Raw genomic sequence first — 19117 nt, 5'->3', positions numbered from 1 at the left:
CACCCTGACCCTCCCCTATAGGTTCAGGTTTGCGGACGGGGTCACGCCCTGACCTTAGACAGCCGTTTTATTTCTCTATTTGGTGAGGTCAGGGTGTGATGTGGGGTGGGCATTCTATGTTGTTTATTTCTTTGTTTTTGGCCGAGTATGGTTCCTAATCAGAGGCAGTCTATCGTTGTCTCTGATTGGGAATCATACTTAGGCAGCCCTTTTTCCACTTGTGATTGTGGGATCTTGTTTTTGTGTAGCTGCCTGTGAGCAGCCCCAGAACGTCCTGTTTTGTTGTTTTGGTGAGTTTCATTTTCATTAAAAGATGTGTAATTCCATGCACGCTGCGCCTTGGTTTATTTATGATCGGGAGTTTGAAGATAGCGAACGTGACAGTTTCAGGCTGTCTCTATCACCGTGAGACACAAACAATAACAAAAAACACCAGAGTTTAGCCCCACTGGAAACCGAAGAAACTGGCAGAAACCGAAACATTTGTTAACAAAAAGTCATTCTGCATTTAAAGCCTGAATGCCTGCCATTTTGGCTGCTGCTTACTGTCTCTATCACAAACTAATGGGACCCCACTGTGGAAAGGGGAGATTGTCATGAACACTATGGTGTCCTCCGTTGTGATTTACGACCACAAGTGTCAGGAGACTTGTCTGAAGGTAACTGGTAACGGTTTACAAAAACCAATGGAAGTACGAAGGTAGTTTTGTGCCGACCCAAAAATAGGGGTTAAATATGTGTAAAAAATGAAAATAATATAATTCGTTTTTTTTATATCTCCTAGATTTAGGACAGACACTTCAATACCTTTGTTTCTTATGATAATTTTTTTGTTTTTTTGCCATGTGTTATTCAATGCATTTCTATAAAGTTGAAGTTTGAAGTTTACATACACTTAGGTTGGAGTCATTAAAACTCATTTTTCAACCACTCCACACATTTCTTGTAAAAAACTATAGTTTTGGCAAGTCGGTTAGGACATATAGTTTGTGCATGACACAAGTAATTTTTCCAACAATTGTTTACAGACAGATCATTTCACTTATAATTCACTGTATCACAATTCCAGTGGGTCACTAAGTTGACTGTGCCTTTAAACAGCTTGGAAAAATCCAGAAAATGATGTCATGGCTTTAGAAGCTTCTGATAGGCCAATTGACATAATTTGAGTCAATTGGAGGTGTACCTGTGGATGTATTTCAAGGCCTACCTTCAAACTAAGTGCCTCATTGCTTGACATCATGGGAAAATCAAAATAAATCAGTCAAGACCTCAGAAAACAAATTGTCGACCTCCACAAGTCTGGTTCATCCTTGGGAGCAATTTCCAAATGCCTGAAGGTACCACGCTCATCTGTACAAACAATAGTACGCAAGTACTAACACCATGGGACCACGCAGCCGTCATACCGCTCAGGAAGGAGACGCATTCTGTCTCCTAGAGATGAACGTACTTTGGTGCGAAAAGTGCAAATCAATCCCAGAACAACAGCAAAGGACCTTGTAAAGATGCTGGAGGAAACAGGTGCAAAAGTATCTGTATCCACAGTAAAACAAGTCCTATATTGGCATAAGCTGAAAGGTCGCTCAGCAAGGGAGAAGCCACTGCTCCAAAACCGCCATAAAAAAGCCAGACTACGGTTTGCAACTGCACATGGGGACAAAGATCATACTTTTTGGAGAAATGTCCTCTGGTCTGATGAAACAAAAATAGAACTGTTTGGCCATAATGACCATCGTTATGTTTGGAGGAAAAAGGGGGAGGCTTGCAATCCGAAGAACACCATCCCAACCATGAAGAACGGGGGTGGCAGCATCATGTTGTGGGGGTGCATTGCTGCAGGAGGGACTGGTGCTCTTCACCAAATAGATGGCATCATGAGGCAGGAAAATTATGTGGATATATTGAAGCAACATCTCAAGACATCAGATAGGAAGTTAAAGCTTGGTCGCAAATGGGTCTTCCAAATGAACAATGACCCCAAGCATACTTCCAAAGTTGTGGCAAAATGGCTTAAGGACAACAAAGTCAAGGTATTGGAGTGGCCATCACCGAGCCCTGACCTCAATCCTATAGAAAATTTGTGGGAAGAACTGAAAAAGTGTGTGCGAGCAAGTTACAAATCTGATTCAGTTACACCAGCTCTGTCAGGAGGAATGGGCCAACATTCACCCAACTTATTGTGGGAAGCTTGTGGAAGGCTACCCAAAACGTTTGACCCAAGTTAAACAATTTAAAGGCCATGCTACCAAATACTAATTGAGTGTATGTAAACTTCTGACCCACTGGGAATGGGACGAAAGAAATTAAAGCTGAAATAAATCATTCTCTCTACTATTATTCTGACATTTCACATTCTTAAAATAAAGTGGTGATCCTAACTGACCAGAGAGGGAATTTTTCCTAGGATTAAATATCAGGAATTGTGAAAAACTGTTTAAATGTATTTGGTTAAGGTGTATGTAAACTTCCAACTTCAACTGTATACTTCAGTAGTAAAGGCCAAAATGTAATATTTATCAAATAATTGTGTAATATATTTTGGTGATACCTTAAAGGCGTCCTAAAAATCGAATAGCTAAATGATCCATAGTTTGACCATCTTAAAACGATTACATTCAGTTCATTCGGAAAGTATTCAGAATCCTTGACTTTTTCCACATTTTGTTAGTTACAGCCTTCTTCTAAAATGTATTAAAAACTTTTTTTTCTCATCAATCTGCACACAGGTTTTTAGATTTTTTTGCAAATGTATTAACAATAAAAACTTAAATATTACATTTACATAGGTATTCAGACCCTTTACTCAGCACTTTGTTGAAGCACCTTTGGCAGTGATTACAGCCTCAAGTCTTCTTGGGTATGACGCTACATACTTGGCACACCTGTATTTGGGGAGTTTCACCCATTCTTCTCTGCAGATCCTCTCAAGATCTGTCAGGTAGGATGGGGAGCATCACTGCACAGGTATTTTCAGGTCTCTCCAGAGATGTTCGATTGGGTTCAAGTCCGGGCTCTAGCTGGACCACTCAATGACATTCAGAGACTTGTCCCGAAGCCACTCCTGCGTTGACTTGCTTGTGTGCTTTGGGTCGTTGTCCTGTTGGAAGGTGAACCTTCGGCCTGTCTGAGCTCCTGAGCACTCTGGAGCAGGTTTCCATCAACGATCTTTCTGTACATTACTGCTCATCCTTCCCTTGATCCTGACTAGTCTCCCAGCTTCCACCACTGTGCTTCACAGTAGGGATGGTGCCAGGTTTCCTCCAGACTTGACGCTTGGCATTCAGGCAAGAGAATCTTGTTTCTCATGGTCTGAGAGTCCTTTAGGTTCCTTTTGGCAAACTACAAGTGGGCTGCCATGTGCCTTTTACTGAGGAGTGGCTTTTGTCTGGCCACTACCATTCAGGCCTGATTGGTGGAGTGCTGCAGAGCTGGTTGTCCTTCTGGAAAGTTCTCCCATCTCCACAGAGGGACTCTGGAGGTCTGTCAGAGTGACCATCTGGCTCTTGGTCACCTCCCTGACCAAGGCCCTTGTCCCCTGATTGCTCAGTTTGGCCAGGCGGCCAGCTCTAGGAAGAGTCTTGGTGGTTCTAAACTTCTTCCATTTTAGAATGATGGAGGCCAATGTGTTCTTGGGGACCTTCAATGCTGCAGACATTTTTTGGTACCCTGGGGCCCCTTCCCCAGATCCAATCAATATAATTTAGCTTCAAAGCTGCAGAAATGTTTTGGTACCCTTCCCAGATCTGTGCCTCGCCACAATCCCGTCTTGGATCACTACGGACAATTCCTTCGACCTCATGTCTTGGTTTTTGCTCTGACATGCACTGTCAACTGTGGGACCTTTATATAGACAGGTGTGTGCCTTTCCAAATCATGTCCAGTCAATTGATTTTAACACACGTGGACTCCAATAAAATTGTAGAAACATCTCAAGGATGAACAATGGAAACAGGATGCACATGAGCTCAATTTCGAGTCTTATAGCAAAGTGTCTGAATATTTATGTAAATAAGGTATTTCTGTTCATGTATCGTTTATAAATTTGCAAACATTTCTTTAAACCTTGATGGCAATTGATGGCGGAAAACATTTAATTGAATCAATTTTAGAATAAGGCTGTAACGTAACGTAACAAAATGTGTAAAAAGTAAACTCTATGTCAGTTTAGAACCCCCCTTAGACTCTAAAGAATTAACAGTGTCTATTGATTAATTATCCATCTACAGAAGTACAGCAATAGCAGGAGGAAAAAACACCCACATGGTCTCAGGCAGGCATTGCATTATTCATCTGGGCTGGTTGGTGCATAAACAGAAACTACTCTCTAGTCTAGACTATAAGTACTTTTTAATCTAAACTAGAACTAGTCTCTAAACTAGAACTATTCTCTAATCTAAACTAGAACTTGTCTCTAATCTAAACCAGAACTCGTCTCTAATCTAAACTAGAACTAGTCTCTAATCTAAACTAGAACTAGTCTCTAATCTAAACTAGAACTCATCTCTAATCTAAACTAGAACTAGTCTCTAATCTAAACTAGAGCTGCTCTCTAATCTAAGATGGATCTACTCTCTAATCTAAACTAGAACTAGTCTCTAATCTAGACTAGAACTGCTCTCTAATCTAAGATGGATCTACTCTCTAATCTAAACTAGAACTAGTCTCTAATCTAAACTAGAGCTGCTCTCTAATCTAAGATGGATCTACTCTCTAATCTAAACTAGAACTAGTCTCTAATCTAAACTAGAGCTGCTCTCTAATCTAAGATGGATCTACTCTCTAATCTAAACTAGAACTAGTCTCTAATCTAGAACTACTATCTAGTCTGAGTTCTCTCTCTACATGTACACATTGGCTCAACTTTCACTAGCTGACACTGGTCCAAAGTAGTCATGAAAAAGTCCTGGCCCGCTTGAGCAATCTTACATTTTTTCAGTTGGGGTGTGTGATTATGCACTGATTGCCTTCGGTCTGTAAATCCCAGCTGGTAATGATGTTGTGAACATATGCTGAGGGTTATGAATGATCCTGTCAAAGGGAGAGAGGGTAGAAACTAGACTCTTCTCTTTTCACGCAATGATAATATATCCTTACATTGTAGCTAGTGACTTGCCCCTGAGTTCTGAGATGTCACACATCTTTGCTGTAGTGGCTGAAGGCTGAGAGTGAATGTTACAGTCGTATCTAGGTCAGCAGAGACTATATGGCTGGATGGATTCCTTTAAATGCTGACTGACAGAGAGGGAAAAAGATAGAAAAAGTAGCTTTTCTCTCTCTAGAATTCTTTCTCTCTATAACAATATAATAATAATATCATGGTCCCTCAAAATCTACATTTTCCTTCCCTTTCTGTCTTCTCATCCATTCCATTTCTACAATACTATAACCTCTCCCTCGCCTTCTCTCCCCAGCTGTCCTGACAGCAGTACTGTTTGCTACGATAGTGACGAGACGAACGGCCGCAGCATGTCCAGTCAGTCCAACCGCTCCTCTCCTCTCTCCTGGCGCCACGGCCAATCCAGCCCCCGGATGCAGGCTGGAGACGCTCCTTCTTCCACGGGCAGCGGTGGGTACCAGGGGGGCAAGGCCGGGTCACAGTACACGGCCCACACCATGCCCGCCCGAGTCTCCAACCGTTTCAGCCACTCCTCCCGAATGGAGCTTATCGAAGGGCTGGATGTGGATGATGCGGACCTCAAGTCTGGTTACCTGAGCGATACCGACCTGCTGGGCAAGAGCATGCCAGAGGATGACGACGACAACCTGGCCAATGGGTAAGGGTCTATACCAGGGGTGTCAACTCATTCCATAGATGGCCGAGTGTCCAATTAAGACCTAGAAAAACCAGGTGAGGGGAGTTCCTAACCAATCAGTGACCTTATTGATCAATTAAATACGTGGACCTCCATGGAATGAGTTCGATACCTGTGGTCTATTCTGTTGTCTAACTCAGGGTTCTCCTATTCTGGTTGTGGGGGGTTATCCTTCTCTGGTCGTTGGGGGGGTTCTCCTACTTTGGTCATGGTGGGGGTTCTTCTACTCTAGTGTTGGGGTGGTTCTCCTACTCTGGTTGTGGGGGGGTTCTCCTACTCTAGTCATGGTGGGGGTTATTCTACTCTAGTGTTGGGGTGGTTCTCCTACTCTGGTTGTGGGGGGGTTCTTCTACTCTAGTGTTGGTGTGGTTCTCCTACTCTAGTCATGGTGGGGCATCTCGTACTCTGGTCATGGGTGTGAGGGGGGTTCTCCTACTCTGGTCATGGTGGGGGTTCTACTACTCTAGTGTTGGTGTGGTTCTCCTACTCTGGTCATGGTGGGGCATCTCCTACTCTGGTCGTGGGTGTGAGGGGGGTTCTCCTACTCTAGTCATGGTGGGGGTTCTACTACTCTAGTGTTGGTGTGGTTCTCCTACTCTGGTCATGGTGGGGCATCTCCTACTCTGGTCGTGGGTGTGAGGGTGGTTCTCCTACTCTGGTCGTGGGTGTGAGGGTGGTTCTCCTACTCTGGTCATGGTGGGGCATCTCCTACTATGGTCGTGGGTGTGAGGGTGGTTCTCCTACTCTGGTCGTGGGTGTGAGGGTGGTTCTCCTACTCTGGTCGTGGGTGTGAAGGTGGTTCTCCTACTCTGGTCGTGGGTGTGAAGGTGGTTCTCTTACTCTGGTCGTTGTGAAGGCCTTGGATCCAGTTCTGCAGTAACACTCACTTTGCATCCTACTGTTAAATGATCTTTAATGTAGTCCTTGTGAATACTATGGATAGTTGTGGTCATTTGTTCTTTGGACCAAATCGATCCTACAACATACAGTATGTCATAAAGCAATCATCAATCAAGCATACATTTGGATGAGACACTTTTTTGTGGGTAAAAAATGGCTTTGAGTTGGCACTTGTGTGTGGAGTAGCCCTCTCATAGTGCTGTCCTCAGCAGTCTGTCTAGTGTAACTTTTGTTCCTGGATGGGTCTGTTAGAGCTTCATGGTTCTGTTAGAGCTTCATGGGTCTGTCAGGGCTTCATGGGTCTGTCAGGGCTTCATGGGTCTGTCAGGGCTTCATGGGTCTGTCAGGGCTTCGTGGGTCTGTCAGAGCTTCATGGGTCTGTCAGAGCTTCATGGGTCTGTCAGAGCTTCATGGGTCATGGGTCTGTCAGAGCTTCATGGGTCTGTCAAGGCTCCATGCTTCATGCAGCAACCATCTCAGGCTGATTCTGCTGAGACGTATCTGGATTTTGTTAAAACCTTTCTGCTGAGTAGAGAGTACCCTGATTATAAAGTCCTGCAGTATTCCTTTAGGATAGCTGTGATGAGTATCGACTTGCATGTGAATCATCAGCTATTATTCTCAGATGAGTTATCTGGTATGACTAATGTGGATCCCCCTCTGGCTGAAAGTCATTGTTCTATGAAATATGTTGTGGTTGTGTTTGTTTTTGGGTGGATATGGCAACTAGTGAATAAACACATGTGCAAACACAAGGCTTAAAAAATTGTCTAGAATCCAGAGTAATTCCAAAGTTTCAGCTTCACTATTTTGTCCCTGTTCTTAGCCATTCCAAGAACTAGGGAAATTATGTGCTGAAAACAGACATTTTGCCTGACCTGTTTTTGAACGGAATCTTCCATTTTGTAGCGATAGTAAACCAAGATGGCCGATTGGCAGGAAACCATAGCTGGATCTTTAAATGGGTCTAAATGAGTGCAGATCACGTCTGAGTTGTGCAGTAATGACATTCATTACATGCCTCCTGCAGAGCTGGCCATGTCACAGACAGCTGTGGGCATTCATTCATTCACACCCACATCTCACTGCAGAAACCGAGGACGGTGTGACTTACACAAACACACACACAGAGCCAATCATTGCCTGCCCCTCCACTAAATGTGTTTTAGCAAGTCCCTTGGTGCTACCAAAAAAACATAAGCAAAAAGTACTGACATAAAGTATGACATTGGTTTAAAGTACTCCGCTACATTTTTAACAGAGTCATAACCCACTAACTTACTAACACTAACTGCCCATTAGTAACAGTAGCCTAACGATCAATGCCATGGTACGGCATCAGTCAGATCCTAGGTCCGGCTGTGTCACGATGTCAAGGTGTGTGAAGATGTGTCGTCAAGGTGTGCCAGGCTGTCAGGTGTTCTGTCTGTCAACTGTTCTGTCTGCCAGCTTCAGCATTCTCTCCTTTAATTCTCACTCTCTTTCAAACTCAAAACTCTCTCATTCTCTCTCTCTTTCTCTCTCTCTCTCTTTCTCTCTCTCTTTCTCTCTCTCTCTTTCTCTTTTTCTTTCTCTCTCTCTCTCTTTCTCTCTCTCTTTCTCTCTCTCTTTCTCTCTCTCTTTCTCTCTCTCTTTCTCTCTCTCTTTCTCTCTCTCTTTCTCTCTCTCCCTCTTAGAATTCCCCCTCTTACCCCATCCATCTCTCTCGCTCGCTTTCATTCTCCCCCATTCATCTCTCTCTCTCCCTCTCATTCTCACCCTCATTCATCTCTCTCTCTCCCTCTCATTCTCACCCTCATTCTCTCTCTCTTTCTCTCTCTCTCTCTTTCTCTCTCTCTTTCTCTCTCTCATTCTCTCTCTCTTTCTCTCTCTCTCTCTTTCTCTCTCTCTTTCTCTCTCTCATTCTCTCTCTCTTTCTCTCTCTCTCTCTTTCTCTCTCTCTTTCTCTCTCTCTTTCTCTCTCTCTTTCTCTCTCTCTTTCTCTCTCTCTCTCTCCCCCATCCATCTCTTTCTCTCTCTCTTTCTCTCTCTCTTTCTCTCTCTCTCTCTCCCCCATCCATCTCTCTCTCAACCCATTTCCTTTGTGTCACATCCTCTCCCTAGTTGACAGTCAGTAGGCAGGGAAAGGAAAGGCTGAGAGAGGCTGAGGGAATCCAGGCCAGTTCTCTGGTGTGATGTGAGCAGCTTTATCTCTGCTCCACATGCACTGGGATTTAATCTGCAGCTTCTTGGGCAGATTGAAGTAAAATAGAGCGTGAGAGTGAGATACTATGTCTGATGATTTTAGAAATACTTGATAGTGAGTGCTCAGCATTGGGCCACCCATGTATTCAATCACTAAATAAAGGTTAAACAAAAGTTAAATAATAATCACTAGGTGAGTATTTCAAGGTGACCATGATGAGAAACCCTATAGCTCCTGTGTTGTGCCACCTATTCCAAGGTCAGTCCATACCCAGGACTATGGGCATTTTAGTTATTTAACAGACAGTCTATCCAGTGCTACTGGGTGTATGCAACTGGGTGTATACTGACTGTATACATTTCCAAAGTTTTTTCATACTGGTCCTCCATGGGAACCAAACCCACAACCCTGGCGTTGCAAGCTCCATACTCTACCAACTGACACACACACACACACACACACACACACACACACACACACACACACACACACACACACACACACACACACACACACACACACACACACACACACACACACACACACACACACACACACACACACACACACACACACACACACACACACACACACACACTTTATCTGCCAGAATAAAATGAGGGGAGAGGCTAATCTACCAGGAGAGAAGCTAATCCAGGTCTGAAAAATAGAAGAGATAACTCATGCTTTAGTTTCCCTCTATAATACATAGCTCAGCATACTTCTGAACACATTAGCATTTTTGGTAACACTACTGTCCTTGTTAGCAACCATTAATTCATTTAATCTGAGTGGTACTGTACACTCAAATGCAAAAATAATCCACAATGCTGACAGCACTCTAAACACACACACAACTCTAAACACACACACACATTTGAGCTCATTGGAAACCATTAGCCTCTACCCATCTCTTGAAAATAGATCATTTCTGCAAGCCTCTCTTGCGTCGCCATAGCAACCAGCTCCAATGTGATGGTGGGGAGAGGGAACATTTCTCCAGCTCTTCCACCATCATCCCTAGTACAGTCTTCTTTATCTGAATGGAAGCTATAGTTATAATGTCAATCATATCCAAAGGGAAGTCTGACTTTCATGGGTAACATGGGAATGTTGAGCTAAAATGGTTCCTGTAATTAAATATAATTTTCACATCTATTATTCTGGTGGTTCTGTTTTCTGATTCCTGGTTGGCTGTAAGGATGTTAACCTTTTACTGCAATGGGCTAAATCAGGATCACACAGTGTTTCTTGGTAGTCTTAAACAATCTACTCTGAAAGAAAAATATACACCTCACACACATGGTTATGGGCTTAAAAAAAGAAGCCACCTGTACCATGTCAGATATAGAGTTGGAATGTATTACATTTTGAGTTTGCATCCCAATATTACACTTTATATACATCACAGAAGACTGAAAAATAACAAAACTGCTTGACATAGAAACACCGGATTTCCATTGTAAAAAATAATAATAATAATGAAATTATGAAAAATATATATAACTTTCCTCCCTTGAGGCCAAAGAGGGAGCTTTTGGTCATTGACTGCAGGAAAGGGCTTCATTGTTGACTTAATTGAGGCACTTTGTCATACACTACATGAACAAAAAGTATATGGACACCAGCTCGTCGAACATCTCATTCCAAAATCATGGGCATTAATGTGGAGTTGGTCCCTCATTTGCTGCTATAACAGCCTCCACTCTTCTGTGAAGGCTTTCCACTAGATGTTGGAACATTGCTGCAGGGATTTGCTTCCATTCAGCCACAAAAGCATTAGTGAGGTCGGGCACTGATGTTGGGTGAAAAGGCCTGGCTTGCAGTTGGCGTTCCACACATCCCAAAGGTGTTTGATGGGGTTGAGGTCAGGCCAATCGAGTTCTTCTTCACCTATCTCGACAAACCATTTTTTTATGGACATTGCTTTTTGCACGGGGGCATTGTCATGCTGAAACAGGAAAGGGCCTTCTCCAAACTGTTGTCACAAAGTTGGAAGCACAAAATCATCTAGAATGTCATTGTCTGCTGTAATTTCGGGCCTAGCCCAAACCATGAAAACAGCCCCAGACCATTACTCCTCCATCAAACTTTACAGTTGGCACTATGCATTGAGGCATGTAGCTTTGTCCTGGCATCCCCCAAACCCAGATTCGTCTGTCAGACAGCCAGATGGTGAAGCGTGATTCATCACTCCAGAGAATGCGTTTCAACTGCTCCAGAGTCCAATGGTGGTGAGCTTCACACCTCTCCAGTCGACGCTGGATCTTAGGCTTGTGTGCGGCTGCTCGGCCATGGAATCCCATTTCATGAAGCTCCTGACGAACAGTTTTTGTGCTGAAGTTGCTTCCAGAGGCAGTTTGGAACTTGGTAGTGAGTGTTGCAACCAAGGACAGACAATTTTTGGTGCTATGAACTTCAGCACTCTGTGGTCCGGTTCTGTGAGCTTGTGTGGCCTACCACTTCTTGGCTGAGTCGTTTTTGCTCCTAGACATTTCCACTTCACAATAACAGCACTTACAATTGACCGTGGCAGCTCTAGCAGGGCTGAAATTTCACAAACTGACTTGTTGGAAAGGTGACATCCCATGACGGTGCCACGTTGAAAGTCACTGAGCTCTTCAGTAAGGCCATTCTACTGCCAATGTTTGTCTATAGAAATTACATGGCTGTGTGCTCGATTTTTTTTAATGTCAGCAACGGGTGTGGCTGAAATAGCCGAATCCACTAATTTGATGGTGCGTATAAACTTTTGTATCTACAGTTTACATGCTATCAATCCAGATGGTCTAATCATACATTCAGAGCAAGTGGCTGTGGATGGTATCTCTGGGGTTTGGGTTCTAGGGAGCGCACTGGACCTACAGCACATTGCTGGTGGCCTAATGTCTATTGATTACTCCTTCACTAAGTACTGTACCCTTAATGTACTGACTGATGTCTGTGTGATATCTACAGCTGGTCTACACTTTACTGACTGATGGCTGTGTGATATCTACAGCTGGTCTACACTTTACTGACTGATGGCTGTGTGATATCTACAGCTGGTCTACACTTTACTAACTGATGGCTGTGTGATATCTACAGCTGGTCTACACTTTACTGACTGATGGCTGTGTGATATCTACAGCTGGTCTACACTTTACTGACTGATGGCTGTGTGATATCTACAGCTGGTCTACACTTTACTGACTGATGTTTCTCTGAGTGACGAGGACAGAGAGAGATGGAAGGGAAGGGTGTAACACACAGGGGTGTGTTCAGAACAGGTGAAACATTCAGGTAGAAATATGATGCATAGAGCTGACAGGCTCTATTATTCACCATGACAGGGAAGGTACTCTATGTTCTATAAAATACATTTCCATCTGAACTAGACTCCAATGTGATGCCATCTCTTTACTAAGTCTGTAGGAATCTGTATAGTACAATCATAATGTCTTTATAATGACAGAATAGTTATCCTCTTCACACCACATAATAATGGAGACTTATGACGGTTTAACCGTTACCAGTATCGTATTATAGTATTAGCAGCCATTTGAAACACTTTCTACATGTTTTGGTCTCCGTGAATCATATTCCACTTATTGGGTTACACATAAATAATGACATTATTACTGAATATGTGTTTGTTTTTATTTTCCAAAGCCGATAGAGAAGTGATCAATGTCCCACTATTCAATGCCATCTTTACAAACAGAGTTACGCGGTGCACTCCTCTGTCAATTATGGTTACACACTTGGACCCGCCAAGTAGCGCCATCAGCGTTCTGTTGCAACCTGATGGATACTTTCTCATGTCCAATCGCTTCGTTTCAAAGGAGAATAATCTGTTTGGTCATTTGTTCTTTGATTGATGGATCGAATGGTTTAATGCTTTAAACAGGACATGCAAACATGGAGATTTTCTAAAGGAGGCCCACCCAGAATGCTCTCTGTTTATCACGACCAAGGGATTTACTCTCTTTTCCTGGCAGACGTTGAATAACTCAAAACATTACTGAAAGCTTATTTAGACTTTCAGACAGAAAACTAATGACTGTCAGCATTTTATTTGGATTCAGATTCTGCCCTGTTTACAGAACCAGCTGTAAAGCGCTTGACTGCACGGCAAGGTATCGATTATGGCAGGGCCTACCGGCATCAATGAGTAGCCTAGATTATTGTGTGGAATGGGAGTACTGTGTTAGTCTAAATATAAGGCTATCTATGCCCCCACACACACACTCTTTCCATTGTGCGGTAATGTTAGGTGATGTAATGTGTGTGGGAATGTGGTGGTGCAGGACTGGTGGACTGTAGCCAGATAGGTGTGTGTGTGTGTGTGTGTGTGTGTGTGTGTGTGTGTGTGTGTGTGTGTGTGTGTGTGTGTGTGTGTGTGTGTGTGTGTGTGTGGGGGAATGTGTGTGTGTGTGTGTGTGTGTGTGTGTGGGAATGTGTGGGGGAACGTGGTGGTGCAGGGCTGGTGGACTGTAGCCAGCTAGGTGTGTGTGTGTGAGAGAAAGCAGTTCAGGAAAGATAAGGGGAAAGGAAGGCTGGTGCAGCAACACGCCTCTCATCATGCGGCACATGGATCAGGATGTGCTGCCATGGTAACCCTCCTCCTCTGACCCACTGTTCGGCTGTGCATTGTGTATCAGTGTGCGGTAGTGTGCGTGTTTGTATACGTGTGTGTAGCTGTGTGTGTGTGTAGCTCTGTGTGTGTGTGTGTGTGTGTGTGTAGCTGTATGTGGCTGTGTTTGTGGAGGATGAAGTGGCTTCATATTGACCTATTAAGTAGATTGTTCTGCATGCAAACATGAAACGGTGTAGTGGGCAACTGGGAGCTGGATGTCTCCTGCTCGTACCTATTGATAGAAATTCTCTCTGAATCCCTCTATGGCAGACATGTTTGATGGTTTCTGAGCTGCTATCAATAATCGCGCCACAAAGACTTGCAGGAGGTCATTACAATTTAAATTGATTGAGGTCATTAGAATGCAATCAGTCATTTCAAAGTTAATGGTGTTTGTTTCTGATGAACAACAAACACACTGCTCAGTTAGATTACCACACAGAATGCATATATAATGCTGTTTAAAATGCAGTACTATTCAGAAACTGCCCAGAGAGATTCATTTAAAGTATGTGCTAACCAGTTAAGGCAAAGAATGGGTTCCTACATGTTAGCTAATCCATTGTTTCAGTTTGCTCTTCTGGCAATGTCATTTCCATGGCAACGGTGAAAAATATTTGTACATGCTAGGAAATAGACCCCCCCTTAAGCATGTACACACCCGTAAGGGAACGCATATAGTACAGTAGGTGTATTTGCCTTTAGTCATCTAATACTGGCCCTCTTAGAAGGGAACAGTCTGCCTTCAATTTATCTTTCCTTCATACATTGGACACTTCTCCACAGTCAGTCCCTACTTTCCTGGCCAGCCTAGTGCAATGCCTTCCTGACCCACATAAAGCATGTGCAGAGTGATTGGGTCTGGGCCTGGTTGGCCGGGCCTTCCAAAAGCCCTGCAGGGATTATAGTTTAGTAGGACCACTGCTCGGGGTCAAGACTTTATGGGCCACGGCTCAGTGAAGAGGGAGGAGTCACTCTACTCTATATATCCTCACCAAGGCCAGGACGAGTCTGGGGCCACATGTGAACAGAGGAGGCCCTCCCCTCACACACACACACACACACACACACACACACACACACACACACACACACACACACACACACACACACACACACACACACACACACACCATTTCTTGAAAATAGATCATTTATGCAAGCTGTGGACAATACGGGAGGCCTCCATCACTGGAGGGGTCACTAGTAAAGGTACATTGACAGGATCAAGAAGACAACCCCTACAGTATCACCTCCACATGCATGACTGATAAACAGACCAGTAACTAATGATATGACTGTAGCCCTGGGGGCATGACTGATAAACTGACCAGTAACTAATGATATGACTGTAGCCCTGGGGGCATGACTGATAAACTGACCAGTAACTAATGATATGACTGTAGCCCTGGGGGCATGTCTGATAAACTGACCAGTAACTAATGATATGACTGTAGCCCTGAGGGCATGTCTGATAAACAGACCAGTAACTAATGATATGACTGTAGCCCTGGGGGCATGTCTGAAAAACAGACCAGTAACTAATGATATGACTGTAGCCCTGAGGGCATGTCTGATAAACAGACCAGTAACTAATGATATGATTGTAGCGCTGGGGGCATGTCTGTGAAACAGACCAGTAACTAATGATATGACTGTAGCCCTGGGGGCATGTCTGTGAAACAGACCAGTAACTAATGATATGACTGTAGCCCTGGGGGCATGTCTGTGAAACAGACCAGTAACCAATGATATGACTGTAGCCCTGGGGGCATGTCTGATAAACAGACCAGTAACTAATGATATGACTGTAGCCCTGGGGGCATGACTGATAAACTGACCAGTAACTAATGATATGACTGTAGCCCTGGGGGCATGTCTGATAAACTGACCAGTAACTAATGATATGACTGTAGCCCTGAGGGCATGTCTGATAAACAGACCAGTAACTAATGATATGACTGTAGCCCTGGGGGCATGTCTGATAAACAGACCAGTAACTAATGATATGAATGTAGCCCTGAGGGCATGTCTGATAAACAGACCAGTAACTAATGATATGACTGTAGCCCTGGGGGCATGTCTGTGAAACAGACCAGTAACCAATGATATGATTGTAGCGCTGGGGGCATGTCTGTGAAACAGACCAGTAACTAATGATATGACTGTAGCCCTGGGGGCATGTCTGTGAAACAGACCAGTAACTAATGATATGACTGTAGCCCTGGGGGCATGTCTGTGAAACAGACCAGTAACCAATGATATGACTGTAGCCCTGGCGGCATGTCTGATAAACAGACCAGTAACTAATGATATGACTGTAGCCCTGGGGGCATGTCTGATAAACAGACCAGTAACTAATGATATGACTGTAGCCCTTGGGGCATGTCTGATAAACAGACCAGTAACTAATGATATGACTGTAGCCCTGGGGGCATGTCTGATAAACAGACCAGTAACTAATGATATGACTGTAGCCCTGGGGGCATGTCTGAAAAACAGACCAGTAACTAATGATATGACTGTAACCCTGAGGGCATGTCTGATAAACAGACCAGTAACTAATGACATGACTGTAGCCCTGGGGGCATGTCAACTGTCTCTGTATCGTCTCAATGATGTCAAGTCATCACTCAATTCCCACTGGGGCCACCCATACGTACAGTGTATGCTTTTGAATCAAAGAGTCTACTAAATGATGTATATCACTCACAGAAAGAGGTGGTAGGTAGCCTAGAGGTTAGAGCGTTGGGCCAGTAACCAAAAGGTTGCTAGATTGAATCCCCGAGCTGACAAAGTAAGCGTCTGTCATTCTGCCACTGAACAAGGCAGTTAACCCACTGTTCCTAGACCATCATTGTAAATATGAATTTGTTCTTAACTGATTTGCCTAATTATATGAAAAAAATATATTTTACTAGGCAAGTCAGTTAAGAACAAATTCTTATTTTCAATGATGGCCTAGGAACAGTGCCTTGTTGAGGGGCAGAACAACAGATTTTTAACTTGTCAGCTCGGGGATTCAATCTTGCAACCTTTCGGTTACTAGTCCAACACTCTAACCACTAGGCTACCTGCCTAGTGGCAGGCAGCCTCCATTAGCCATATCAGGGCTAGGTTTATTTGTTTTATATATATTTTTTTTATTTTAACAAGGAAATCCCATTGAGACCAATACCTCTTTTACAAGGAAGTCCTGCATGTACACCAATCATACAACATTTACAAATACAAAGTAACAAAAACATAAAACCCCAATATTTACAAGCCATGTGTCCCTGTGATGTGAATGTTAGGTAAGGGAACTCTCCTGTACTGTCTGAGGTCCAGTCTGACTCATGGAGACTGCTGTGTTGCTCTTGTTTTCCAGCCCAGTGGTTGGACAGAGGACATTTCCACAGGGATACAGCTACAGGGTTCCAGTTTCAGATGGACTCACTGATGCATTTCAGAACCATTACTGTTTTACTGCTACTGTTAATAGAGCTGCTTTGCTGTGCTGTACCGCCTTGCCTTGACTTGCTGATGCCAACACAATCCTGTTAGCTATGCCAGGGTTACTGTTAGATCAGTGATCTACTGGTGCAGTGCATCACTGTCTTTCTCATTCATCTATTGATTGAATAAGAGGATAAAATGGACATAATACACTAACTGAACTGCAGGGTGAGCCACTGGATGCTGACTTTGATCCTCCGAGCGCTGCTTAGACACTTTTATGCCTTTTCTAATGCATTAAATTATGCCTCTCCTCATGATAGAGTTCTTGAATATAAACTGATTAATGAAAGTATGTGGACAAATTGTGCACAAATAGAATACAATATAGAAAGACTGTACTGGCTAGACACCATCTGCAGACAAATACAGCAATGAGACCTAAGTCATTGTGCCAATTCGTGCCATTGTCCACGCCATATCAAGCCCCCTCACTCTGGACTCATTGTGCCGTCTGCTGGAATGATTGTGTCGTTGCACCATTAGGCTTGGGAGTCATTATGGAGTAGAGATGTCAACAATGCTATTATTTAGGAAAATGGATTGAGCTCATATGATCTTTATCCAGGTTGTTGAGTCAAGCCATTTTAAGTAGCAGTCACTTCCTGGATGCCTGAATGGTGCTCCACAGGGTAATCAAATCAAAAGTGTTGTCAAAGAGCAGTGAACATAGCTTTCTATAGCGTTTTACAACAGTGTCTGGATACCTGGTTTTTACTCTGGACTGGGCTGAAGATTCAAGGTTTTATTCCATAGTACTGTACGGTGTAGATAAAGAGGCTAACCTGCCACCTATCAATATTTTAGCTCTGCTTTAATGCACTATCTCAGCCAATGCTAATTCTAGATTCATATTTCAGATTCATTCTGAGGGAAGGAAGTACAGAGCTCTATCTCTTGTACCCCTGTACATCTCTCTCTCTCTCCCTCCCACCCACTCACCATCCCTCCACCCGTTTCATTTAGAACAAAGTTAAAGTCTCTTTTTAGACTATTAAAGGCAGGGGGTGTACCTACTAATTTCAACTAAACATCAAACTTGGATTTGCAAAAATGTTAAGTAGAACAGACAGCTTTGCTCTTTACCTTTTGATCTGGTCCAGCAGGAAGAGCTGACAGACACAGATAGATAAAGGCCACAGCCATATGAAGGTCAGGATATGAAAGCAGCTTCCTGTCTGCTCTCATGCAACCTACAGAGAACAGCAGTTAACCAAAGCAAAGAGAGAACAGCACATGTTATGTGTTACGGCCGTTGCCTACACGGTCATTCTCACTGACAGTGGAAATCAGTGTTTAAACAGCTTGTACATATCCCAGTCAATACTGCTATGTTATTGAATGGTGAGTCGTGACCTAAGCAAACATTTTGGAGAGGTTATTTCAGACACAAGCCATTTGGTCAAGAGGTAATGGCAATATTAGTAGTTACACGTACACCTTAGTAAAGGTTACGTAGAGGATAGTTGACAGTTTGTTTAACAGCACTCTGAAATGCTCGGATAAACAGGAGATGTAAAGCATGTATAGTACTTGTATTCATGCCTGTTATACTGCAGCACCTTTCAAAGGAAGCAGGAAATACGTCTCTTGTGAAGGGCTTTCCGTATGAGCATAATGTTTAAAAAGCACTTCACAAATACAGTTATTATCTTTATTACGATACAAATTCAATTTGATTAAGTTACAGTCGTTATGGATGAGGAAGGGATGAGGGTCGCTGACTGAATAAATAAAAACAGTAACAGGGAAACTGATTTTTTTGATCAGATAATTTGTACTAAAAGATCAGGGTATGAGTATCAGGAGATACAGGGAGACAACAGTCTTCTATTCTACTATCATCACCACAGTTCATCTGTCTGGGACATATCTTTTGTTATCTCTTTGGGCAGAAATCTTCCCATTGCCAGTTGTGTGGATGGTGCTAGCTGATAACAGATCTGTGGTGTGGCTGGTGCTAGCTGATAACAGATCTGTGGTGTGGCTGGTGCTAGCTGATAACAGACCTGTGGTGTGGCTGGTGCTAGCTGATAACAGATCTGTGGTGTGGCTGGTGCTAGCTGATAACAGATCTGTGGTGTGGATGGTGCTAGCTGA

The 19117-nt window shown here is 43.4% G+C and overlaps 1 protein-coding gene across 1 annotated transcript in view; it reads left to right on the top strand.

Moving 5' to 3' along the window:
• Positions 1–19117, top strand: part of LOC115207406 (neuron navigator 1) — a 122679-nt gene that overhangs the window by 38498 nt on the left and 65064 nt on the right. The window contains exon 6 of the mRNA XM_029774470.1: positions 5415–5777. Coding sequence (XP_029630330.1) covers positions 5415–5777 — 363 coding nt within the window. The remainder of the gene's footprint in view (positions 1–5414; positions 5778–19117) is intronic.

This window comes from Salmo trutta, chromosome 14 (assembly GCF_901001165.1).
Source record: "Salmo trutta chromosome 14, fSalTru1.1, whole genome shotgun sequence".
NCBI classification, from domain to species: domain Eukaryota; kingdom Metazoa; phylum Chordata; class Actinopteri; order Salmoniformes; family Salmonidae; genus Salmo; species Salmo trutta.
Note: the sequence above shows the minus strand (reverse complement) of the source record. Positions and strands in the feature narration are given on the sequence as shown.